The sequence below is a fragment of the Lissotriton helveticus genome, chromosome 5_1 (genome assembly GCF_964261635.1).
Source record: "Lissotriton helveticus chromosome 5_1, aLisHel1.1, whole genome shotgun sequence".
NCBI lineage: Eukaryota > Metazoa > Chordata > Amphibia > Caudata > Salamandridae > Lissotriton > Lissotriton helveticus.
Genome location: NC_136065.1, coordinates 236,890,590 through 236,916,893, shown reverse-complemented (window position 1 = coordinate 236,916,893; position 26,304 = coordinate 236,890,590). Strand labels below are relative to the sequence as shown.

Here is a 26,304-nt window from a genome sequence, read left to right as displayed (position 1 = left end):
CACCCACTAAGCATACTCCTCACAGTCGTCGTCCGCTGGTTCAGGATCTTGTTGTGAGGGATGGCGTGACAAGTAGTCTGCAGGATTTTTGGCCCCTGGGCGGTAGGTGACCTCCATCTCGTATGATTGTAATTGGATCACCCACCGTTCGATGCAAGGTGGCGGATGAGGGGCAGTTCCCTTGAAGAGGGGTACTAGTGGACCGCACCGAGCCCCACCGGGCTGGCATCGACGATCACCTCCGTGCGTTTCGTGGGGTCGAAGTAGGAGAGTGTGGCTTTCTCCAGGAGTGCATCCTTGATCCCTTGGAATGCTTCGTCTTCTCGCGAGCCCCACTGCCATGGGGCGTCGGTCTTGGTCAGTGCTCGTAGCGGCTCACTCCTGGTGGCCAGGCCCGGTATGAATCGGCCACAATAAGTGGCCATACCAAGGAAGCTTCTCACTTCTGTCGGGGACTTCGGCGCTAAAGCGTCCTTGATGGCCTTTGATTTCCTCGGGTCAATTTGGATGCCCTCCTGGTTGAAGACATAACCAAAGAATTCTATCGAGGGCTGAAAGAACTGACATTTCTCTTTATGGAGGGTTGCTCCGTGGGTGCTCAGTCTCTTCAGAACATCCCTCAGGTGCTTGTAGTGTTCCGAGGCAGTGGCAGAGTGCTTGTAGTGTTCCGAGGCAGTGGCAGAGTGTATCAGGATGTCGTCGCTGACATTTATGACTCCCGGCAATCCCGAGAGACGTTCTTGGATGGTGTTCTGGAACACATCCGCCGCCGAGGAGATGCCGAAGTTCAGCCGTTTGTAGCGTCGGAGCCCCATGTGGGTGCTAAAGGTGGTGATGAAGCGACTCTCCTCCGCTAGGGGCAGCTGATGGTATCCGGCATTTAGGTCTATCTTTGAAAACCACTTCGACCCGTTTACGTCAGCGACGATGTCATCCATGGTAGGGGTCAAATGTCTCTCCCTTCGGATCGCGGCATTTGGAAGCCGCATGTCGATGCATAATCTTATTGCGCCCGGCTGCTTGGGTTTCTCCACGATGACCATGGGTGACACCCATGGGGTTGGCCCTGTGACTCTCGATGACGCCCAGTGATTCTAATTTCTCCAGTTCCTTCTCCACCAACGGGCGTAGGTGGAAGGGTATCCGGCGGTGGCGCAATGCAGTGGGTGTGATCGATCTGTCAATGTGCAGTTTGACGGGTTCACATTTGATGCAGCCCAAGCCTTTGAATAGTTCGGGGAAACGTGCCAATAGCTCGTCTACTTGATGTGCTCGTATGCGGTTTGCAAAAGCTATAAGTTTCAAGTCCTCTGCTGTGTGGCTGCTTATCAATGTGTCGGCCTCCCGGTTGATGATGTGGATCGTTGCCATCACTTGTGACTCATCGGCCTGGATGGGTATCGTGATTTTTCCTTTGTTGGGTAGCGGTGTGTCCGCTCCATAGGCGAAGATTCTCGTCTTGGATGGTATTACCTCAGGCCGTGGGTGTAGTTTGTTGAATTGTTGCAGGCTCATCACGTTTACCGTGGCACCCGTATCGATTATGGCCTTGACCTCGTTTCCCGCCATCTGTACGATGCATGTGGGCTGTGGCCGTCGTCGTTGTTTAAGCTCTCGTGCAAATGAGACGATGTATGCCTCCTCATCATCCGACTCGTCATACACGGTGGGTAGGAGTTTCTCTGCCCTTGCTGGTGGTGGGTCGTTTAGTGACAGTTGGCGGACAGCTTTTGTGGGCATCCGTGACTTTCTGAATGTTTTTGGCGTGTTTCTCCTACGACACACTGATGCAAAATGGTTCGGTATTCCACAATTTGCGCATGTTTTTCCTTGGGCCGGGCAGTCCTTGGCCGCGTGGGGTTCATGCCCACAGTACCCACATCGTGTTCGAGTTGGGTCCCTTCGGTATTCCTTTTGCGGTGATCCACGTGGTTGGGACCGTACTGCATCCGCCCGTTCCACTTTGATATTTTCTATCTTGGTTGGTGGCTTATGTAGTGCCTGTTCCATGGCGGTGGCTCTGACGCTTGAGAGTTCGTGGGATCGAGCGAGGATTAGGATATCTTCCAGTGATATGCCCGGTTTCCGTAGAATCGCCCCTCTCAATGTCTTGTCTCGACATCCCTGAATTATCTGCCTTCTTATGGCTTTCGGTTGGTCTTCGTCAGTAGAGCTGGCCAGCTCCCTGACACGGGCATGGAATTGGTCCATCGTCTCGCCTTCCCTTTGACGTGCTTGCCCCAACTTGAACACCTCGAAGTCCACATTCAGTTGGGGGTCAAAATGGCCATTCAGAGCGGCGACTGCTGCGTCATAGTCGGTCGGAGGCCCCGTATTGTGCTTGAACAGTCTAAATATTTCATCGCCTGCGTAGTGCAGCAGGAGTGACCGCTTCACTGCATTGTCTGTCTCTCTAGTCACCACAAAGTAGTTCTCCAACCTTTCAAGCCATATTTTCCATCTTGGGGAGGCTGTAGGTGGGTCGGTCGCTTCACTGAATGGCGGTAGCACCCCTGTGGCCGCATGCTGAAATGGGATGTTGATGATAGGTGCAGGCGCGTCTTCGTCCCCCATGGTGGCGGCGTGTCGGGGTGGTGTCCGTGGGTCCCTCCTGGCTCTGTTCCCCTCCTGCGCTGGCTCGGCGACGCTACGTGGTCGCTGTGCAGCTCACCTCTGTATCCTCGTGATGATCGTAGACCTCAGGGACGCCACGTGGTGTTCACGCCGTAGGCCGTGTTCCCCTCACGGTGACGTCGGTCTTCAGGCAGCGTGTGGACGCCGCGCGCTGGTCCGGAGGCTGTCCCATCCCTTGATGCAGGCAAAGGGTGCTCTGGGGTGCGGTAGGTACACCCCCCAGCGAGTTCCACAGCTCACCCTCAATGCAGGAGCCTCCAGCAGGGTGAATTCCTATCTCACGCGCAATGCGTGAGCAATGGCAGGGTGCCGCGTCGTTCCGCGTCCAACGCGAGTTGTGTGGGAAATGGCAGGGTGTCGCCGAAGGCGGGCCGGCTTCGCGCGCTCCGGCGCCGCTGCCTCCACCGAGCCTCTTGGGTTCTGTAGTGACCCTGGACTGAGGGCGGAGGACAGGCATGCAGGGCCCACGGTTGCAGGAAGCGCCGATCAGGACATACGCGGTAGGCACCGCGGGGTGGAGCAGGATGCTCCGACGAAGTACAGGTGTGCAAGCGAGGGTTGGGCCCCCTCGTCGCCAATGTTGTGATATGGTTTGTGTGGGCACCTGTGGTCAGAGTTGACCTAAGGCCTTGCGTGGAGGCTGGACGCGCAGCAGTAAGGCACTCACACCGACACTAGATCTGTGATCGGAAGTGACGTGCTCGAGCGCAACGTGATTCTTTTATTGACGCCGCAGGCCACGCCTGGCCTGCGGATGTGGGGATGCGTGTGCGTGTGTAAGCTAGACCGCTTACAGTCATTACACTCAACACATGTCTGACTTCATGTGCTTTGAGTCTGGGGGAAAGAACCAGCTGAGCAGGAGGTGGTTTATCATCATTAAAAGCTAGGTCAGGCTGTACTCCTTTCTCAAAACAGCTGCCACGCAGTGCCACCAGTTCACTGAGAACTCCTCAGCGTGGGTCGTAAATGTGACTCAAGACGGACTACTTTTGTATTTAACTGCGCATGTGTCTGCATATGTGCCTAGAACTTTAATAAAGTACTGGCTGTGAAAGACGTGTTTAATGTTTAATATCATGGTTACATATTTGTTTACCAGGACAATTAGGTCACAAGGGCACTAAGTTAGTGCCCTTCCATTTCTGCTGCTTTGCACCAGTTTTAAGATCTTCATAGATATTCTCATTGCTCAAAAGGGTATAATTTCAGATATTCATATGGTTCACTCATCTTCATTGCTTGATTTTGCTTGCGAGAAAGTGTCATGTATAGTCGATGAAATATCACTCATAATTACAATGAAATTATGAAAATATCACACATAGCAATCTGAAACCTTGACAGCCATGCGGTCTTCACCCCACTTCTTGTGATACGTTTAAACTTTGCCACTCCTAATTATAGCATGTTCATTCAAAAACATTTTAATTGTTAGTCAGTTCTGCCATTTCATTACAGTGCATGTGGCCAACACTGGTCATACAATTGTTTTTTTCTGCAAGATTTTTGATACACATTACTTTTCATTCCAGCCAGTTCTTGCTTACTATTAATTATTGAACGGTAAAAGTGGTTGGTCATGTGAATAAGAGTAGTGTCCCCACTTGTTTACAGTTATTTAGTAAAATTACGAACAATTCCAATGACTGTCAATGGAAAGTTGTAGTTCGACAGTATCTCAATATCGAAGGCCACTGACTGCAACTAAGAAAGTTGTTCTATATTAGGAGTGGGCAGTTTCATATACTTTACCTGAAATAAAATAAATGTGAAGAGCAATTGTTTGATTTGGTAATGGTAACTCAGAGTTGAAATAAGATCAATATTAAATCAGCCAGCTATAAAGGCATAGTGCTGATCTGCGGGAAAAGTAAATATTTTGGAAAAGGTTACAATCAGGGTAATAGAAAAAGACAACAGTGGTCGGTGTGGTTACACTGTTTCGGCTTACGCCTGTATTTGCCATGAAGTATATAAAAAGTAATCAAGCCTGAGTCTAATCACACAGCTTTAATTAGTGTCAGTTTACTCAAATTCATATGGTAGGAGAGAAGTATAAAGAGGTAGTGAAAAACATTATCAAACTACAAAAACAATCACAGCGACTATCTGTGCTATTCCCTGAGGAGTGAATGACATGTCTCAATCGGACCTTCACATGTGAAGCTTAGTGTCTGTGTGCTATTTAAGAAGGAAGTGGCTAATAAACTTGCCAATTAATACATACTCTCTGCTTAATAACCAGCAGCTGGGTAAATAGTGAAGTTTGATTGTTGTTGGCATGGCTGCAGGCCAAACAGTGCATAATCTCTACTACTTACCCAGCAGCGTGTAAATAGTGACATTTCTCTGCTATTAGCAGCCGATAAGGAGTAGAGAAAATCCACAATGTACTCAGTAGCTGGTTAAACATTCAACACCATTAAAGATACCACCTCCTGAAATTTTACTTAAAGGTACCCAGTCTATGCAATAATCGAACCAGGGTACCAGACATCACACTCTTTCAACAATGTTTTTATGTTAGGCACAAATTAATAAAACATTAAGAACAGGTGGTGTTACAATTCTAGTCATACAGTAGTGCCATCACAGATTGTTCATGTACAAATGTACATGTAGGGCTGTTTGTGTCATTACAGTCCTTCTGACCTCAAGCCTGCCAGTGTCAGACTGCGATTGGAATATAATAATGTATTAATGTGTTAGTCGACTGCACGATCAGTTAAAGACTTTATTTCACATGTGTCAGAAGTGGTTTTGATGTGTTTCAGCTCTTTCGACTAGTTTGCTGAAGCCGTAATAAAGGACAAAGAGGCGTCGCTTGGAAAGCTAACATTATTTTGGCCTTGTGGCAAAAGCATTTGTCACAAGTGATCGAATGCCTACAATCAGTTAAAACAAAAAAGTTTAGTACCCTAATAATGGTGTCAGACGTTTTAGAGGCTCATAGTCTTAGTCTGAACAGACATCCGGGTTTTCTAGGTGCACTAGTGTGAGGTAAAAGAATATGTTAATTTGTTAGTTGACTGCACTATATGAGACATCTCAAAGATACATTTCACACACATGTGAGGTGGCATTGATATGTTTCGGCTCTTTCTAATGGTTTGTGGAAGCCTTCATCAAAATAAAGGATCATCCCCTAGCAAGTTAACATGTTTTAACCGTCTGTCAAAAAAATCACTAGTGTCGAACTATTGACTGACTACAATCATTTGAAACAAAAAATTACAAAAGCCCTAATAATAAAGACTTTTTAATGGCTTGTTTTCCTAGTGCCACCACATTGGTGTGTGGGGCCCTTATCCACCAAGAGTGGCATTATTACCATCTGGCCTCTCCATTTACCACTAGGAAACATCTTAATATGTGTGCATGGCTAATTCTTAGTTTATACCAAAATATATTTCAACCCCGAATGGCCTTAAAACAACCAAATACTCATAGCATTTCCTGGTTAAGAGAAGGTGTTCCCAATTGCAATAGCCCATTAACATATTTTAGCATGCTTGGGGAAGACTGGATAAAGTATACTGAGGTCGAATCTCACGCATTTTGGGATGTCTTTACTTTGACTTCCCAATCTACATCCAAGTGACAATTTGGAAACCTCGGCCTCACCCTGCAAGTGCCAAAAACAGCGGATCATGTTTATAAAGAAGCTCTTTATTCTAGTTGGCAGAGGAAATTGTAAATGAAGGGAGGACGCTTTTTGGTTCCACCATGGCGCACCCTCATTGCACCCAGTTTCCAATTTGTTCTGACCCTCTCAAACTTGCACTTTCTACTCATTTTGGACTGCTGAGTTTGGGGGGTACTTGGTTCTCCTCTTGACCAATCCCGAAAAGAAATTGTATGTTATTTTGCAATAGTAGGCAGGTTGCGATGAACTGGCACAATCATCCTTCTAAGCATTAAAGTTGTAAAATGATCATGGATAAGAATTTCAGGTAGCAACTGAATTCATATTAGAGACTCTGGCTCCAAGAGGATGCCAACCTGTCCAGCAAAGGGCAACTGGACTGCCAAAATATAGTCTGTGACCAGGCTTCTCAGAGACAAAGTAGTGTTAATCTTGTGACCACTCTTGGTTGCCAATCATGTAGTGCCATTCCATTTCTCAGTACTCTAAAGCACCCTGGATGTATTGGGACCAGTTGGGAGTCTCTAATGGTCTCCTGAAGTCAATCCAGTTACAGTCACTGAAGCCTGGTGACCTCAGTAAGCGGGCTACTTCATTGACTTGAGACATGGTCCAGTTTCCCCATGCAAACCACAAACACTCCTTCAGTTGTTTGGGGCGCCCAATATACATTTGGTGGGAGGTATCTGAGTAAGGTGTGGGAGCCATAATTTTGTCTAAGACTCTCTGATCTAATCAAGGCCGGACTGGAAACCTAAATAAGCCTGGGCAAAAATGTTCAAACCAGCCCCGGAGTGCCGTTGGCAACAAACAGGATGAAATAATTGGAGCACTACTGGGTCACGGCTACCTACCCAGCCTGCAAAGCAACCCTTTAGCCTACCGCCTAATGGTAGAATCCCTGAGCAGCAGAAAGGCAGTCTGGTCCTTAAGCTAACTTCCTTCATTGCTGAACTGTTAAGAAGCTAGACAAAGAGCAAACATGGATGAAACTACCTTTCTGCCATCTATTTCCATTGACTACAGTGTGGGAACTTAAACCTAAGGTTTCATTTAGCTGTATTAACAAAGAGATCATTAATGTAAACATCTTAGCATGTATGCACAATACTAATCAGAAACTCACATAAATTCGTCAGCGTCATGCGAATGATGCTCTAGAGCATAAAGAAAAGATGCATAGGGAAACCAGATCATTTAATGACTGCACTAAAGAATTAGATGTCACCCGAAGTGCCACCATACTTATCCATATGACCTCTGGACCTGTAAAGGAGACTGGTTTTCATTGCACTGTCTTCTTTGAAGTGCTGTGTGATTCTTATGTACATAAAGGCATATTCTTTACAAGTCACAGTCCACTTACCTCCCAGGCGCAGAGCTTATGCTTCAGTCCCAGCTGCGAGTAGTCTATGCAGCGGTTGTTCCTCAGTTGAGCCAGCGCGTGCCTGCAGTCAGACAGCGCTTCCTCATGCCTGCAGAATGAGGAAGGACTGGGGTCAGAAGGTTCCAGGAAGTGCGACTAAAAACCGCAGCATCCCTCCCTGCTTCTTGCTCTGGGTGTCATGTCGGTTCACCCGCCCACAGCAAACAAGCACGCAGTTTATTTATGCAAACTCACCTCGCCGGGGCACCAGGAGATAGCATCTCCCGGCTGAAGACACAGAGGTGTGTGTCACTTATTGGAAACCAAACAATGAAGTCATAGACATAGTCTTGAAAGATTAAGAGAATTCTTCCGGGACGTGTGTTCAGGGCCAGGTTTAGTGCACGGATTTCCTAAAAAGACATCCTAGGTACTAGGGGCCAAAAAATCCTTCAAGATACACGCTTCCTCCCTTCCACTGCCTGGCGACATTCCACCGCCCTTCAACTCACAGAACAGGTATGACATGAATGGTGCAAGGCCTCGAATAAACAAAACAGCAGAGCACGGATTGGACACTGGTGAGGCATGCTTTGATCACTTACATAAAGGGACCAAATGTCAGCATCCAAGTGTATCTGTGCACCCTCCCTTCTCACACAACAGGGGTACCACTCTCCTTCAATGCCACATAACAGAAACACAGCGGAATCAGCACCGAACAGCAGCACTCTCAAACACACATGACAGACACACAGGGAAGCAGCATGGTAGCAGCATTCTCAAACTCTTTCAAAAACACAGAAAGGAAAGGGGGGCAGCTCGGCCCCCACGAATGTATGGCGGGGCCCGCCCCCCCTCCCCCATCCCCTGTACCCTCGGTGATGGGGTGTGCCCACACCCCAAGGCGGGTCGCGGCTCAATGACGCGACCCGGGGCGCCCCATCACCGATTGGTGCTGGCCCCCGCCGTTGACCCGGAAGCGGTGTAGTGCTTCCGGGTCAAGGGGAGGGGACCTGGTCACTTTAAAAGGCCTGGGGAGCGCAGGAGGCACCCTCTTTGGCACCCGCGCTCCCCAGGCTTGCTCCTCGCCCCTCTGCTGGGTCTAAATAATGTTCTCTTTTGTATTCTAGGCTTCTCCGTGTCGGGGCGTTTTCGGCGGACCGGGGGCAAGAGGACGCTTCGGAGCGCAAGTTCGGAGGAGCCCGGGAATCGTGGCCGGGAGAACGAATGCGGCACGGGAGAGCTCGGAGGATTGCAAGGAGCACGACCACGTGTCTAGGTTCCAAGCGAGCAAAGGTAGTGGGGTGGAGGTCAGGTTGGCTATGTGGAGCTGTTTTTAGTCCATCCTGCACTTTGGTAATCTCGAACTGAGCTGGGCAAGTCAAGTTCCTAGCGGTACCCCGTGATTATAGATATGGCGGCTTGGCAGCACTGCGGTAAAAAGGTGCTTATAAAAGCCGCTGCAGATTTCTGGCCCAGGGCGGAGGAAAAAAGCAGCAGTATTCACGGGTAGAGAGAATCGTGGCCAGATTGTGCGAAGCAGGGTCGACCTGGGCAGGGCTTGGATGGGAGACCACAGTGGGTAATTTCATGTAGTAGAAAGGGTTTGTGCTGGCCATAATAGATAATTGTGGATTAGTGATTAGGGTGATTTTGGGGTGATTCTAAGCTTTCATTTTCCAGGGACAAGGGGTTTGTGTCAATTTAAAAGCTTTGAAACGCTGTGTGCAACTGATATTGGGACAATTCGTTCTTTCCAGCCAAGTCTGCCACAAGGAGTTGAATTTAATCTTGCAAAACGTGTAAATTGTGAGGCAATTTTGTTGGGTCAGTGGAGATTTCCTACTGTGACATCACTGTCTTTTGAAGCTAGAATTTCCACTAACTTTGTTCTCATCGTAGGCTATCAGTCATCTTGCGCCGCGGACAGAACAGCGGAGAGTATACGGTGGACAGAGAGACTTGAGGACCTGATGACACTGGCAGGCCTGAATTTCACTGCTTCTGGCGGGCCGCCGGGCTAGAGCACGCTCGCCCAAGCACCCAGGCTAGCTGGTGTGTTGCGGTCACAGTTGCGTGGTGCATACGGCCAGCCTGTGAGCCTCCAACTGTTGTACAGGTACAAGGCACATAGTGCCCAAAAGTGACGTATAGTGCAGTGTAGGTTGTAATCACTGTGAGAGAATGTCCGGTAAGCGGGGTGCAAAAGGTTCCCGAATGGAGCTTATGTTTCCGACCATGATGCGCAGAATGTCAGCAATGGACAAGAGATTAGGGAAAGTAGACCAGTTGGGGAAGACCGTGGCAGAAATGGGTGAGAGACTTGAGGCTCAGGCAGGGCCCATCAGGAAGACCCAAGCGATTGATGGTACCTCCTAAACCAAGGGGTGAATTAGAGGCTTTACCTAAGCGGGTGAGGGCAAAGAGGACTTATAGTCAACATCCCAAGCCATGTGGGAGTGGGGATCCCCTGGGGCAGTCCCTGATATGGGGCCGTCTACACCAAAGCCTCCCGCACCAACTTTGCCACCCCCAATAGGTGTACCCAGGGACCTAGCCCTGCCAATTGTCCCACCAGTAATTCCGGTGGTACTCCCGGTGTCGTCCATGCCAGCACTTTTTCCGGTCAGTGATTCCCCCGTGGCTGGGCAAGTACCCCCTGAATTGGCAGCGCAGATAGCAGCGGTACTCCCCTGGCTGGGGATTGGGGGGTGTTACCCTCATCGGCTGATCCCTCGGCGGAGGCTCAAAGACTGGTGGCTAAGATCATGTTGGCTAGGGGTGATGGCGGAGTGCCAAGTGAACCCATTTCTCCCCAAACAGGTTCTGCCAGCGATGCAGGGAGAGACAAGACTTTAGAACCTACGCGAGTCACTGAGAGTGGTGAGGAGGTTGCTCTGCCGGTACTGGGCGAAGGTGCAATACCCTCACGGGGGGAGAACCTGGCTCAACATGTGTCACAAGTAGTGAAAGAGCTGATTTGGGCAGACAAATATGTGAATATATTCTCATTGTTGATTAATAACAGGGAGTTAGAATATGCTAAGTCCCAAAAGGATTTGATGTTTCCTAGCGAATGGCGGTCTCAATTGTCTTTATTCAGGGTTGGGGAGATGCTGATTAATTGGATCAGAGCCTTTTCTGTATTTGTGGCAGTTATCGCCGAACGCTCACCCAACCTGCAGGCAGAGTTGGCTTGTTACCAAAGTAGAATTGCAATGTTCAGTGAGAAACATGGGGGGGGGCGGATAGAAGTAATATGACATTTCTTCAACGGATCATTAGCCTGGGACAAGGTAGACTCCATTTCCTGACATGGCCAGTTTTCAGGTGGTCAGTCCACAGGGGTTGCCACAAACTGGAACAAGGGGTATTCGCCCAAGCCCCAGCAGCCCATTCGGCCAGCACAAGGGGGGGATGGGTTCAGCAAGGCCAGAGGCAATGGCGGCGGAAAGGGCGTGTGTTGGGACTTCAACAGGCGCACATGCACGAGGGCAACGGGCACCTGCAAATTCAGACATGCATGTTACATATGTGGCCACGCATCCCACCCAGAAACAGCAGCTGTTCAAAAGGTAGTACTTCAGGCAACAGGGGGAAGAGGAAACAGGACTAGTGGGGGACACCGGCAAGTCGCACATTCACCCATTGATATCCTAGCTATGATCCCTTGGCTGAACAGGTACCCAGATCATGCTTCCGCAAGGATGCTGCAAGAAGGTTTCACACACAGTTTTCGGATTCCAGAAGGGGGGTACACCGGGACACCTGAGTGTAAGAATCAGTTGTCGGTCAGACACAACCCTGGGGTGGTGGCATCTAAAATATTGAAAGAACTACGCCTGGGTAGGGTAGCGGGTCCTTTCGATGACATCCTGGTACCCAACTTTGTTTGCTCACCCCTGGGGGTGGTCCCGAAGAAAGAGAAGGGCGAATTCAGACTCATCCACAACCTCTCAGCACCTAGGGAAGCATCTTTGAATAATGCAATTGACGAGGGCATTTGCAGTGTGAAGTATGCGTCCTTTGACCAGGCAGTAGAGATGTTGAGAGTTCTGGGCCCCGGGGCATTGATGGCAAAATCAGATATTGAATCTACTTTCCGACTTCTGCCAGTACATCCTTTGGACCAACACCTGCTGGGTTTTTCCTTTGAAGGCAAATACTATATGGATATGTGTATGCCCATGGGTTGCTCCGTGTCATGTGCATACTTTGAGACATTCAGTTCTTTCTTAGAGTGGGTGATGAGACAGACTACAGGGCACCAACATGTGATGCATTACCTGGATGACTTCCTTTTCCTGGCGGTGGCGGGCTCTCAGGAGTGTGCGTGGGCATTGCAGGAATTTTGCGGGCTCATGCGGGCTTTTGGGGTCCCGCTGGTTCCGGGAACAACAGTCGGCCCATCGACTTGTTTGGAATTCTTGGGCATTGAATTGGACTCTGTAGAAGGTTGTTTCAGGTTACCTAAGGAAAAGATTATGAAATTCAGGGCAGCATTACAGCACTGTTTAGCGAAAGAGAAGGTCACATTGCAACAGCTGCAACAGACCGTGGGTCAGCTGAATTTTGCATTACGAGTGATACCGATGGCACGCTCATTTTCCCGCTCTATCGCGCAGGCCATGAAGGGCCTGCGGGAAAAACACAATTGCACCAGGCTGTCAGTTGAGGTCTGTCAGGATATGCGAATATGGATGGCATTTCTGGAGAATTTCAATGGCAGAGTGGTGTGGTGCGGCCCCCCCACCACGTCGGCAGACCTGGGTCTATGGACCGATGCTGCTGGCAGTGTGGGATTTGGCGCCATACTTGGCAACAAATGGGTGGCACAAAAGTGGCCGGAGTGGTGGGAGGAAAGCGGTTTGACAGCAAACATTGGTTTTCTATAGCTCTTCCCAATATGGGTCGCATTGACCGTCTGGCCTGAGCAGTTGTCCAACCAATCTGTGATATTCTGGTCAGACAACATGACTGTAGTCGAATGTATCAACCAATAGGCAGCGCGGTGTAAGTTTATACTCCGCCTCATAAAGGAAATTGTGCTATGATGCTTGAAATTGAATGTGCAATTTAAGGCCAGACATGTCCCTGGGGTCTTGAATAACGCGGCTGACGCCCTTTCTCGCTTTAAAATGCAGCTATTCAGGGAACACTTACCTGCGGCAGAAGCCTCACCAGCACACTTCCCATCAACATTTTGGCAAATTGGTGCCCCAACTACAGAACCTCGTGGCAGCCAGTTTAGCACCCAGGACCAGGACAGCTTACGAAGGGGCGTTCATGGCTTACTGCAACTTTTTGGGACAAGCATGGGAAGTAAAGTGGGGCCAGGAGGTGCATTTTAACTCATACATGAACAAAATGCACGGGGAAGGGCGCTCGGCGGCGACAGCTAGCAGACACAAAGCGGCGGTCTCTTTCTTTGCGCAGTTAAAAGGTGTCAGGGACACCACAAACAGTTTTTTAGTACGGAAAGCATTGAAGGGGTGGCGATGCCTACAGGCAAGCACCGCTGATTACAGACGGCCAATAGGTTGGGAACGGTTGTCCCGGGTGTTGGATGCCTTACCGGACACATGCAGCTCCCCAGGGGAAGTACTCCTATTTAGAGCCGCCTTTGCTTTGGCCTTTTATGGGGCATTGCGGGTAAGTGAACTGGTCGCCAACAACAAACTGGACAGGTTGGGTGGGCTGCAGCTGGTAGACCTCACTTTAAGGGGTGATTCAATCTGGTTAACCATACGGAAATCAAAAACTGATCAGGAGGCATGGGGTGATAGCTTGGTACTACACCGGGCTCCGACTAACTTGTGTTGCCCGGTGTCACATGTGGAGGTGTACCTCAGGCAACGGGTGGCCGGGGCAACGGCGTCTTTGTTGATGCACGTGGATGGGACCCCATTGACCAGGTTTCAGTTCCAGAGAGTTTAGCAATGGCCATCGCCAAGGCGGGTATGGATCCCAGGGACTTTGGGACACATTCTTTTAGAATAGGTGCAGCCACTGAGGCAACAGCGAGAGGTTTGCATGCCACCAGCGTAAAGAGGATAGGAAGATGGTCTTCCAACGCTTATAAGCGCTATGTGCGGTTGCGCATGTTGTAAGTACTGACAAACCGAACTGACACCTGCCTTGTTGTCTGTTTCCTTTCAGTTTCTCGGGCCTGCAACGCAGGGCGGGAACTGTTCCCTCAACAAATACGATCAACAGCAACGGGGCAACATCAAGACGACAGGAGGAAGACGCACGTAGTATGGGTTGTTGGTCACTCTTATGTGAGACGAGCTAAGCCAATTTTCTTTGCAGGTGAATGTGTACCACGAGCAGAGAGCAGGGGTTATCAGGTCTCATTCCATGGTAGGGGGGCTCCGCTTAAATCAACTGAGGGGTTTTGTTTCCGACTTACTCGACAGGCACACCCCGCTGCCCTCCATTGTCATCTTGCGCGGAATGACTTCGTGACACTGGGCAGAAGGGTCCTATTAGAAGAGATTATCGCGGCGGCGGGCTGGCTGGCGAAGGTGCTCCCGGGTTGCACCATAGTGTGGTCTCAGTTAATACCTAGACTGCAGTGGAGAGGGGCGGAGTCAGTTAGGGCGTTGAACTACTCGGTAAAGAGGGTCAACAACAAGATAGAGAGGTTGTTCAGGACACCTCACTTACAGAGTATTCTGCATGGGTGCATCTGGGGGGATAATTTTTACTTGCAGGATGGGGTCCACTTGACTGAGGCAGGCAATCGCTTATTTACAAGGAACATATTAGCATGGTTAGAAGGTTTCGCAAGGTAGGTATGACCTTTCAGTGTAGGGTTTTTTGGGGGGGGCCAGATAGTCGGTCAACTATGCTGGCCTGTGGCGGTAAAGTCATGATTGGTGAGCAGCAATTTAAGGTCCTTAGGGGGCTGCACCATTCTCGAATGGGGTCGCCCAGGGGGAGGGGCCAATGGTCTTCCTAGAACTTCAGGGGCAGGATATCCGCTTGGTCAGAAGGGTGTGGGGGAGGGAGTAACGCTTTCCTTGGGCTGATAGCCACCCCCGCACATACACTATGACGTCTTAAAGTGGGGCGAGTGAAAGGGCCCTCCTTTTTGGTTTAATGGAGTTAATAGATGCTGTATTAGACATTTGTTAAGGTTAGTCTTCATACCTGTCTCTGATGATGTAAATCTAATGTCAGAATTTAGCTTATTAAGGATTGTGTAAATAATGTTTCTTTTAACAATTTTAATTTGTTTTCATATTTTAATAAATACGGCCGGGGGTCCCGAGACCCCTCGCCTGCCTAAATTACTTAGCGTATTGTTGTGGTGGTTGCTTGGCAGGGTGGGGGTGGTCGGTAGTCCAGGACCATAAGGAAAGGGGGGGCCGCTTGGCCCCCACGAACGTATGGCAGGGCCCGCCCCCCATCCCCTGTACCCTCGGTGATGGGGCGTGCCCACACCCCAAGGCGGGTCGCGGCTCAATGACGCGACCCGGGGCGCCCCATCACCGTATGGTGCTGGCCCCCGCCGTTGACCCGGAAGCGGTGTAGTGCTTCCGGGTCAAGGGGAGGGGACCTGGTCACTTTAAAAGGCCTGGAGAGCGCGGGAGGCGCCCTCTTTGGCACCCGCGCTCCCCAGGCTTGCTCCTCGCCCCTCTGCTGGGGCTAAATAATTTTCCCACCCACCATCCCTTAAAACAGCAGTTTCAGTTGAACGTTTGTTGCCATTATCCTTGAATTTCACTTGCATTGTAAATATGTTGTAAATATTTTACATAGGCCTTTTCCCCCTTTTTAGGGAAACAAGTGATATTGGTGATTGTGAACAGTTTGGTTTGTTGTTAATGTTATATCTGGTTTCCTCCTTAGGCCTTTTTCCCTTTCACAGGCATCTTATTGTCGTATTTATTGTAATCCTTGGTCAGGCGGTAAGGTCATGATCGGTGAGCAGCAATCTAAGGTCCTTAGGGGGCGGCACCATTCTTGAATGGGGTCGCCCTGGGGGAGGGGCCAATGGTCTCTCATAGAACTTCAGGGTCAGGATATCCGCTTGGTCAGAAGGGTGTGGGGGAGGGAGTAACGCTTTCCTTGGGCTGATAGCCAGCCCCGCACATACACTATGACGTCTTAAAGTGGGGCGAGTGAAAGGGCCCTCCTTTTTGGTTTAATGGAGTTCAGGGAGCGGACGGGGTAACCAGGAGAGGTACGTACTCTCCCGGTAACCGGGCCCTGTCGCACATGCGCACTCTGACGTGAGGGCCTAACTGATAATAAGGATCTGACATCGGTCAATGACTTTGCTGTAGGCCCAAAAATTGTTAGGATGCAAAATTCATACGTAGGATGTTAGATTCGGTTAGGAACACGCTGTATTAGACATTTGTTAAGGTTAACCTTCATACCGGTCTATGATGATGTAAATCTAATGTCAGAATTTTGCTTATTAATGATTGTGTAAATAATGTTTCTTTTAACAAATTTAATTTATTTTCATATTTTAATAAATACAGCCGGGGGGTCCCGAGAACCCCCGCCTTCCAAAGAAACTCTCGCCTGCCTAAATTACTTAGCGTATTGTTGTGGTGGTTGCTTGGCAGGGAGGGGGTGGTCGATAGTCCCAGACCATACATACACATAGCAGGAACAGCCCTGGCAGCAGCATTCTCAAAAGCGTTCAAACATTCTAAACAGACACACCACTGATAGCCTAAAAAAAAAAAATGAATGTGTGTCCTCATGTAACGTAACTGGTGCTATGTTAAGCGCTCTGATACCCGGTTCGGTTCAAGTTCGTGCTATATAAAACTCTGCAAAAAAAAAAAAAAGTAGTAGCTTTACCCAGCTCTTTCAAACACACAAAAACAGACACATAGCCAGAGCAGCATTCTCAATGTCTTTCAAGCACATGTAACAGGCACACAGCAATGACAGCAGCCTAACAGGCACACAGCAATGACAGCAGCCTACCCCAACTCTTTCAAACACATGTAACAGACACACAGCAGGGACAGCAGGGGCAGCTCTGACAGCAGCAGTCTGAAACTCTTTCAAGCACACAAACTCTGATAGCAGCAATCTTAAACTCTTTTAAACAAACAGTATAGATACACATCAGACAGACGCAGTGCAAGTGTCAACTTCTCTAAGCCACCCCTGGAAAGGTGCAGCGTGCATAGGTCATACAAATGTCCTTGCACACACACACAGTTTAAGTAGCAGCAGTGGAAGCTTCCCTCTCAGACAGATAAAGCATCGACATCAGTTGTAGAAGCTTGAAACAAATACAGGTAGGTAGTTGCATACATATTATATGAGTAGCAGCGCCACAAACTTCCTTCAAACAAACAATAAGCACAGGAAACTGCATAAGCAATACTTGCACTAGGTAAATGGAGCAATTAGCAATAAAATCCTGTGTCACATTCGACTGTAGACATACAATAAAACTAATTGTGCAGTCATACTCAAGTGAGAAGCTTTGGAAGTCATTGTGTGCGCTCCAAAAAGGCTCAAGACAGATAAAAGGGAAACATGTCTCTCAATATGTAAATTAACTCAAGAACTTCAAGAGACCAGAACAGAGATAGAACACCACATGTAATGACCACACTATCATCTGAGTCCCACCAGGGATCTAAGACAAACAGCAGAAGTGCAGATGATGTGATCGTACCAAAAAACCGACTCAGGCGTACTGAGGCAAATGAAGAAAGGAGATTATTGTTTTACTACAAGAGAGATGGGGAGACTAGAAGCCAGTGAAAACGTACAGATCAGCTGCATAAAGTTTGAAAACGTACTGTTACAGCACATAATGAAATACGGCTAACCATAACACCAACAAACAGTACATTTTCTGCGGCAAAACTACACTGCATGTCTAGAATCCTATCAACCCACAAATGCCACATTCCAATGATTGTAAGAAGTATGATGGAGCACAGCACCAAAATACCCACCCATTATTGATGCAATCCCCCCCGCAAATAATAAAACTTGCACCCGCTAAGACCAGCTGATCCATCACAATAAATCCCAAATGGAAACGGAATGGGACCTAAATATGACCTCTTAATGGAGGTAGACCACATTTTACATCCACTAAACCACCAGTGTCTTGCCAATGGCATGCAGGGATGTCAACAATAAATTACACTCCACTGTCACAACAGGTATTCATGGTAGACTTGCAAACCCCTATTAATCAACCTCGCGCCCATGATCACATTGGTATTAACTCTGCTATGACGCATATAGCACTGTTGCCTCATGAAGCCAGCTTTCTAATCCCAAATCACCATTTCTACAAAGAGCATTCCTGAAGGAGGAAACCCTTGCCTCTTTATGTCTCCGTTTAAGGATTCTTTTCATCTTCGCCTTTTCCCTTTATCACTGTTTTTCTGTCTTTCTCCAACTTTCCGTCTTGTGTGTTTTTCTGTCTCTTGCTGTGAGTTAAAGACTAATGAGGAAAAATTAGTGCTGGTCCCTGTTGGACTTGGCCCTTTTTGGCTAAAGTTTCCTAAACTTTTTGCCTTCCCCTACACCTTTTTTTCTGACATGGTGTTGCCAACTTAGATGCTTTGGGTACTTTGCCACTGCTGATCAGTGTCAAAGTGCAAGTGCTCCCTATGTAAAGTGTAATGGTAATTGGTTGTCCATGATTGGTATGTTTGTATTACTAGTAGAGTCCCTAGTAAAGTTCACTATGTGTGCCAGGGTTGGTTATGCAAATGCTACTTGTGGGCCTGCAGCACTAATTGTGCCACTCACACAACTAGCCCTAAAGAGAGAACTCAGGCCTGCCACTGCAGTGCCTATGCGCAGTTTGTTTACTGCCTTGTTTTCCTGACAAGTGCACCCACTTGCCAGGCCTTACCCTTCCCTTTTTATGCACATCAGACACCCCTATAGTATGCCCAAGGTACCCCCTGGGCAGGGTGCAGTGTATGTGAAAGGTAGGACATGTAATGTGGTGTGTACCATGTCCTGACAGTGGAATACTGCCAAATTCGTTTTTCACTGTTGCAAGGTCATCTTGCCCATAGGACAGAATGGGGAAGGCTGTGTAATATGTTTCCAGCCTATCTTCCCATAGGCTGAAGATGGAGAAGTGAAGTTTAGTGTGCTGAACTCACAATTTAATAACACATCTTTTTGTGAAGGTGGTTTTTGATTTGTGTGTTTAGAAACCACGCTTTTAGAAGTGGGTGGTTTCTTTGTTCTAACAATTCTGTGTATCTCTGCCTGGTTGTGGATTGACTGTCTGGATTTGAATGTGATAGGATCTGGGAAATGTCTTGATCCAAGGGAGGAGGTGATACAGCAAAGGGCTGAACTGCAGCTGGAGTGTGGGGGGGGGAGGAGCCCTTGGAGGTGACGAGGCCTGGGCTGCTTTCATAAAACAGTGGCTCCATCCCCTGCTGAGTGATTGAGGATCCAGACCCCCACTATCAAAGGAAGAAGGTGTAACTGGCAGGGAGACACCCAGAACTGGTTTGGACAGCGGTCAGTGCCCCCCTGAACACAAAGACTGCAATGGCATTTAGTGGTATAACTATGAGAGCTGAAATCCCTGGACTTCGGACTGATCAAGACTGAAAAGGATTAAAACTACTGGTCAAGGGAACCTCTGCCAAAGGAAGAGCAGCTGATGAGAAGGACTGACACTTGCTGTGTGTTCTGGGCCTGGTCTGCAGTTAGCTGATTTAACTAAGGAGAGGCTAAGGGGCTTTGCTGTGTGCTGCGTCCCCCTGCTTGAAAGTACTTTGCTGTGTGTTGCGTCCCGAAGTAACATGTCACCAAGGGCCCAAGGAGAGCTGGCTCCCAGTTGTGGAACTTCAGAAACATAAAAGTTTCCAAGTGTGTCTCAGCGACGCTGCGTGCACGTTCTTTTTGCAGTCTGAGACCTTGATAAGAACTGCCCCGTGATCGTGTGCACCCGGAATCCAAGTAAGTCTCAGCGACGCTGTGTGCATGTGCTTCGTGCAGCCTGAGACCTTCGTGAGGATTGCCCTGTGATCATGTGCACCCGGAGCTCAAGTGAGTCTTAGAGACTCTATGTGCGTGTGCCCGGTTGCAGCCTGAGACCTTTGTGAGAAATTGCCCTGTGACTGTGTGTCCCGGAGCAGTCTTGTTCTCGTCTTCAATCGATAGCATGACCAGAAGTGCCGCGATCGTCATTGCCATCGGCCCGGACCTGCATCCCAGAGGAGCTGTGAGTATTCACCGCCGCAGGCCCGAGCCTGCCTTTGCCAAGGAGAGACCTTGAACCATCACCGTCGGGGGTCAGAGTTCCAGTGCCAAGATCAACGAAGTCGCATCGGAGGCCCAAGCCGCGAGGAGAGGAGAGGATAGTGAGATCGTACTCCCCAGGTAACGCTCAGGGAGCGTGCGTGTGTTGCCACCTGGGGCAGGGTGCGGGCTACGAGAGAAACGCTCTCAGCCTTTCCCATCTTTGCAGCGCGAGCCTCCGCTCAAGTCCGTATCGTGGCCCATACTTGCAGAGGAGTGGCAATACTGAGGCCGGAGTGTGGAGCTGCACTTTGTTTTCCATCATAACAGTGTTGGGGGCATATTTTGGCAGTAGCTGACCGCGAGTCAGTAAGAGTGGCATAGAGACCGTTCACAGCACCGCGATCAGTAACGGAGTACATTCATTTTGCATTATGAACTGCTTTATTGTTGCATTACGAACTGCCTGATTGTTGCATTATTTTTGCATTACAAACTGCCTGTTGTTGCGTTACGAATTGCAACAATCAGGCAGTTCGTAATGCAAAAATAATGCATCATGAATTGCATTATTTTTGAATTACGAACTCCCTGATTGTTGCATTACGAATTGCATTATTTTTGAATTACGAACTCCCTGATTGTTGCATTACGAATTGCATTATTTTGGCATTACGTACTGCCTGATTGTTGCATTACGAACTGCATTATTTTTACCATACGAAATGCCCGATTCTTGCTTTATGAACTGCATAGCATTGCATCAGGACTGCATTGGATCATCGAGAATTGCTCATTAGTACTGCAAGAACCTACAAGGGCTTGCAGGCCTAATAACCGGCAAAGTGAAGTATCACAAATACGCATATGTTGGATATTTATTGTGTGGTCTCATCGTATATCTTTTTTTAGAAACATATAATTTTTTTATGAAACTTGTGTGGAGTCCATTTGTGGTATTATCACTGGGTTACTGAGAGCGTGGTTGCAAATACTTTACATATTTGCCTTGAAGATAAGCCTGGCTGCTCGTGCCAAGCTACTGAGGGGGTGAGCAAGGGCTATCTGAGAAGGTGTCCTTCCTTTCCCTGACTTAGAAGCAAGGGTCCCTATTTGGACTCAGGTACCTACCTCAGCCAACTAGAGACCCCCAGTCTAACAGTCCCCAACTTGTGCCCCTACCTACATAATCAGAGTTGCAAACCACCAATTAATTCCTCAGTAGGATCTGGAGATGAAACAGACTAGAACCATAATCAGAGGAGTGAGTACTAGTAGTGATACATCCGACAATCTGCAACACATAGTCTATGCTTGTTTTTCCAAAAATTCATAGGCTACCTGAAGCAGGTGCAACTAATTAAATCCAAATGTCAGGTTGGGCGATGACAGTGAAAAGAGGACAACCCGGGCCCGGTCTGTGGCATAAATCCCACTTTGATGGTGCTTCCAAGCAGGGCAATCTTCTGAAACTTGGGCTGTACCTATAACTGTTGTCAGGCCCCTTGAGGTGCAATGACTCAGTAACTGTTTCTAATCTACGTCCGCCCTCCTCTCTTCACTATGTACCCCTCTAGGAATAGAAATAAAAATTCAATACACAGCCACTAAACCACAAGTACATTTTAATGCTCCCGTTATCTAACCCTGGGCATAGTACTATGCTACGCTCGCGGAGCGTGCGTAGTTTGCACTACTAAGCACTATGCGAATTGCACATAGCACAGCGCAAAAACGCGTAGCATTGGGTAGCAGGCATTTTTTGCTTGCTCGCGATCCTCAACATCAAGTTGGCGACCGCGAGCGAGCAAAATTAACATCACTGCAAGACTTTTTCCTCATTCGCGATCAGCAACATCAAGTTGCCTATCGCGAGCGTGGAAAATAAACCTCCCGGTGTGATTCTCAACACAGGGAGGTCAGATTTCTCATTGCGAGTGGTCGTGTATGCTCGCGACCGCTCGCTATGAGAAACTACCAGTTTGCGTTGAGAAAGCTGCAGCTCGAGTACAAATCTTCTTGAGCGGCAGAAAACGACCGCTTGCACTGTGCAAGATGCCTTTTTCAATGATTGCACAGTGCAGACAAGCATCCGGCACTGTGCAATCAGTGCAAACTATATTTTCCCTACCGCACTACGTAGTTCTCGTAGCGTGCGTATTGCGAAGTGCACTTCACGTAGCTACGTGTAGCGCAACTACGCCCAGGGTTACCGTTATCCCTCTAACAACTTTATTTCCCTTTGCTAAAAGAGAATCCGTCCTCACCAGTGCTTACTTTGTAAAAGAATAATGCCAGCACCCAAAGTTTTGTTGAGAGGTCACGTGGAGCGCTGATGAAGATTGTGGTTCTAAATACCAAGGCTGTATGCTCTTGATTCCACCTTATGCCACTTAAATCCCACCACCAGACACAACCTGCCTCTCTATCGCAATCTTGAAAATTCTTATTCATCCTTGCATTCTCCCTTTGTCACAGTATTTCTGTTTTTCTCTTCCTCCTCCTATCCCCTTTTTGCGTTTTTCTCTCTCTTCTTCTGAATTCAAGTATGTTGAGAAAACAATGTGCGGCGGTACTTGCAGGTAAGCTAAATGAGTGCTGGTAGGCCCCACCACCACCCACCGGCTCAAATTAAGCACTGTATTCGTCACACAGTATAATTCCGATGTATAATACAGACAAAGTATAGTGCATTGCATAAATCACCTCAAATCAATATAAAACATAGAGCATACATGGGTTCATGGGAATTCCACAGGCTTTTTTTTTTTCACAACCAATTTTATTGAGCAAATGAACAATAAGAACGTGGCACCCCCAAGACCAGAGATCACCACGACAATTTCGGTACAGTAAACCACACAGGTAGCAAATGGTCGAGCATGTGTTAAGAATAGGCTCAGTATATAAAACTCCCTCCAACCCACCCTGTCTCCCAACCCCAACCCCTCCAACACCCAAACACCCACCCCCACCCCCGGACCACACGCGCACAGACATCCATACAGCAGCAAGTGGAGGTGTAGTGCACACAGGGCGTTACAGCTTCGGGCCAGCGATGTCTCTGCCATCAAACGTCCTCCTCTCGCTCCGCCGGGGGATCCAATGACAAACCCCGGTAGTCGGCCCATCGCTTCCAAATTTTGTAATGTTTGCGCGGGCAGCCCCTCGCCTCAAAGATCGGCCTTTCCAGGCCCATGAAATAGTCCAGCCCAGCGCGCCACGCAGACAGGGGGGGGGCCCTCACCGCCTTCCATGCCCGGGCCAAGTCCCGCTTGGCAACAACCAGCCCCAAGAGCAGCAGATGACGTTTATAAACGTTCCCACCAATACCATCCATGACGTGCAACAATCCCAGCCGATGGGTGCGGGGAAGGTCCCAGCCCAGGACCTCGGACAGACAACTCCACACACCTCTCCAGAAACCAGACAGCCGACCACACGACCACACAGTATGTATCAGGGACCCAGGCACTGCCCCACAACGCAAACATTCCGGGGAAGCTATCAACCCAGCCCTCCACAGTCGTTCGCGAGTATGATAGGCCCGATGCAAGTATTTAAATTGGATTAGTCGGAGCCGGACAGCAATGGCGGTCCCACGTGGGGATTCTAGCGCCTCCCTCCAATCGTCCTCATCCAGAGGGCCAACATCCACCTCCCATGCCGCCCGAAGAGAGTGTAGGGTAGAGGAGCAATGGGTGACCAGCGTCTGGTAAATCTGAGAAACCTTTCTGTCTCCCAGATCCCCCATAAACACTTTTGCCTCAACCGGGCTGAACTCCGGTAGAGAGTCTAGGTTAGTAATGCTCGGGGTAAGAGCATGGCGCAGCTGCAGGTATCGGAAGAACTGGGACTGAGGCATCTGGAACTCAGTACGGAGTTCCTCGAACGATTTAAGAGTGGTACCGGATATGACCTGGCCCAGCAGCGTGATACCAATGGCTTCCCAGCCCTCAAAGCCGGACAGGGCCGCCAGCTCCGGGAGCAAACCATTGTGCCAGAGCGGCGTCTCAGCCGTCAACTTGCCCCACCAGCCCATGCGGCGCAGGGCCTGCCTCCACACGGCAAAGACCACTCTGGTAACCGACGGCAATGCGCGGCGCAGACGAGCCGAATACAGAATAGTGTGGAGTGTCCGATCCCCCATCAGCGACCGTTCCAAGGCATACGCCGGGTCCCCCCTATCTCCGTACCACCAGTCATTAAGAATAAGCAGGTGGGAAGCCTGATAGTAGGAGAGAAGATCCGAGGTAGCCAGGCCACCACAATAAGTAGACAAGAAGCAAGTTTTCAATGCCACTCTGGCCGCACCGCCAGCCCAAAGGAAACGACCGAGCACGGAGTTAACTTGGCGAAACCACTGTTGGCTGATAGGGTACGGGAAATTCTGAAGCTGATATAGGAGACGCGGAAGCGCCACCATCTTAAAGATGGCCGATCGGCCAAAGATGGTGAGGGGCATCCTGGACCAAGTCTTGACATCAGCCTGGACTCGATCCCACACCGGCAGGACTCCACGGGCCCAAGCCACGACTCGCGACTCCGACAGGAATATGCCTAGGTACTTCAGACCATCCGTCGCCACCCTCAGTCCCTCCGCCCAGGGGTCAGTCACAACTCCGCCGCCCAGTACCCACAGGGTCGATTTATTAAGATTGAGTCGAAGGCCCGAGATCTCGCCAAAGACGCGCATGACCTCTAGGACCCGGGGACCCGAGCGTTGTAGGTCGGTGAGAAAGAAGAGGACATCGTCCGCATACAGCGCGATCCTATCCGTGAGGTCGTTATTCCAGACAAAACCGCGCAGCTGAGCGTCCGCCCGTACTCGGGACGCCAGGGGCTCCATCGCAAGGGCGAACAGGTATGGGGACAGTGGGCAACCCTGTCGAGTGCCCCGACCAATTCGAAAGCTCCCGGAGGTGGCCCCGGCCACTCTAACAGAGGCCGTGACGTTAGTATATAGCAACCGCAGGTACGACAGGAACACTGGGCCGAGGTTAAGGCGGGTCAACAGGGCAAACAGGAAAGCCCAGCTTACAGAGTCGAAGGCCCTGTCCATGTCCGCCAGCAGGAGCGCCGCCTGCTCGTCCCGAGCGCCCATGGCGTCAACCGCCGCCTGCGCCCTCCGAATATTATGATGAGTGGCTCTGTGGGGCATGAATCCGGCCTGGTCAGGATGAACCAGGTCAGTAATAAGGGGCAGCAGCCGGTTCGCCAAGGCCTTAGCCAGGATCTTGGCCTCGATATTTAAAAGAGAAATGGGCCGGTACGAGTCATGTCTGTCCGGCGCCCTGCCCGGCTTCAGGAAAACCACGATCTCGGCATGTCGCCAGTCAGGCGGCAGTTCCCCCCGGGCCCTCGCCGCCTCCAGCGCGCGCCTGAACTGAGGCCCCAGCTGGAGGTGGAACTTTTTGTAAAATTCGCATGGGTAGCCGCTCGGGCCCGGCACCTTCCCAGTGTTCAGCTGCCCCAGAGCCTCCCCGAGTTCCTCAGCCGTGAGAGGGGCGTCCAGCGCAGTCCTAGTTTCGTCCGAGACGGCCTGTGGCAGCAGGCCATCGAGATAGGTGGAGATCTCCTCTGTCTCCAGGTGGTCCCGGGAGGCGTATTGTGTCTCATAATAACGGGCAAAGCTAGCAGCAAGCACGTCCGGGTCTGTTACTACCGAGCCATCGTCCGCCGTGAGACCCGGCAGCGCGAGAGGCTGGAAAGTCGCCTGGCACAGCCTGTGAAGCATCGTACAGGACTTGTCGCCCCATTGATAAATCCTGCTACGCGTAGTGAGCCACCCCTGCCGGGCCTCGTCATAGAGGACCGAGGCGTACGACTGCTGGGCCTGCAGGAGTTGCCGCACCACGTCCTCACCGCCCCCATCCCGGCCACGTCTCTCCAATTCCTCTACTCGAGCGGCCGCAGCCACAATGGTCTCCCGATGCGTCCGCCGGGCAGCCGAACACCAAGCAATATCAACGCCCCGTATCGTGGGCTTCAGCGCCTCCCACACCATCACCGCGTCTACATCGCCCACTAGGTTATCCCTCCAATAATTATCGATCGCCTCACGCAAGTGGTACATGTACTCGGGTTGCTGTAGACGCCATGGCGACATCCGCCAACGAAACGGCTGCCGCTTCGAGGGGAGGTCCACAGTAGCCACAACTGGGGAGTGATCAGACAGACCCCTGGGGAGTATCGCGGCATCCCTCACACGACTCAAACAGGCACCAGGCACAAACAGATAATCAAGTCTCGAGAAGGAACCATGCACTGCCGACACATACGTGAATTCACGCGCAGCAGGATGAAAGTGGCGCCAAACATCAACCCAGCCCAAGCCATCCACCGTCGCACGCAATCTAGTATGAGCAGCCACCGGGGAGGGGTCCACCACAACAGGCATCCGTCTCTGGCGGTCTGATCCCACGTCCATAAC

The 26,304-nt window shown here is 49.9% G+C and overlaps 1 protein-coding gene across 2 annotated transcripts in view; it reads right to left on the bottom strand.

Moving 5' to 3' along the window:
- The window catches only part of NOXA1 (NADPH oxidase activator 1), a 172,455-nt gene that overhangs the window by 107,423 nt on the left and 38,728 nt on the right, over positions 1 to 26,304 (bottom strand). The window contains exons 1-2 of one of the 2 annotated variants that reach the window (XM_078642093.1): positions 7,905 to 8,570; positions 7,650 to 7,758 (exon numbers count right to left, since the gene is read on the bottom strand). In XM_078642093.1, the coding sequence (XP_078498219.1) occupies positions 7,650 to 7,758; positions 7,905 to 7,930 (135 nt within the window). In that variant the 5' untranslated portion in view covers positions 7,931 to 8,570. Of the gene's footprint in view, positions 1 to 7,649; positions 7,759 to 7,904; positions 8,571 to 26,304 lie in introns of those variants that run through there. The other variant, XM_078642092.1, reaches the window with a different exon arrangement.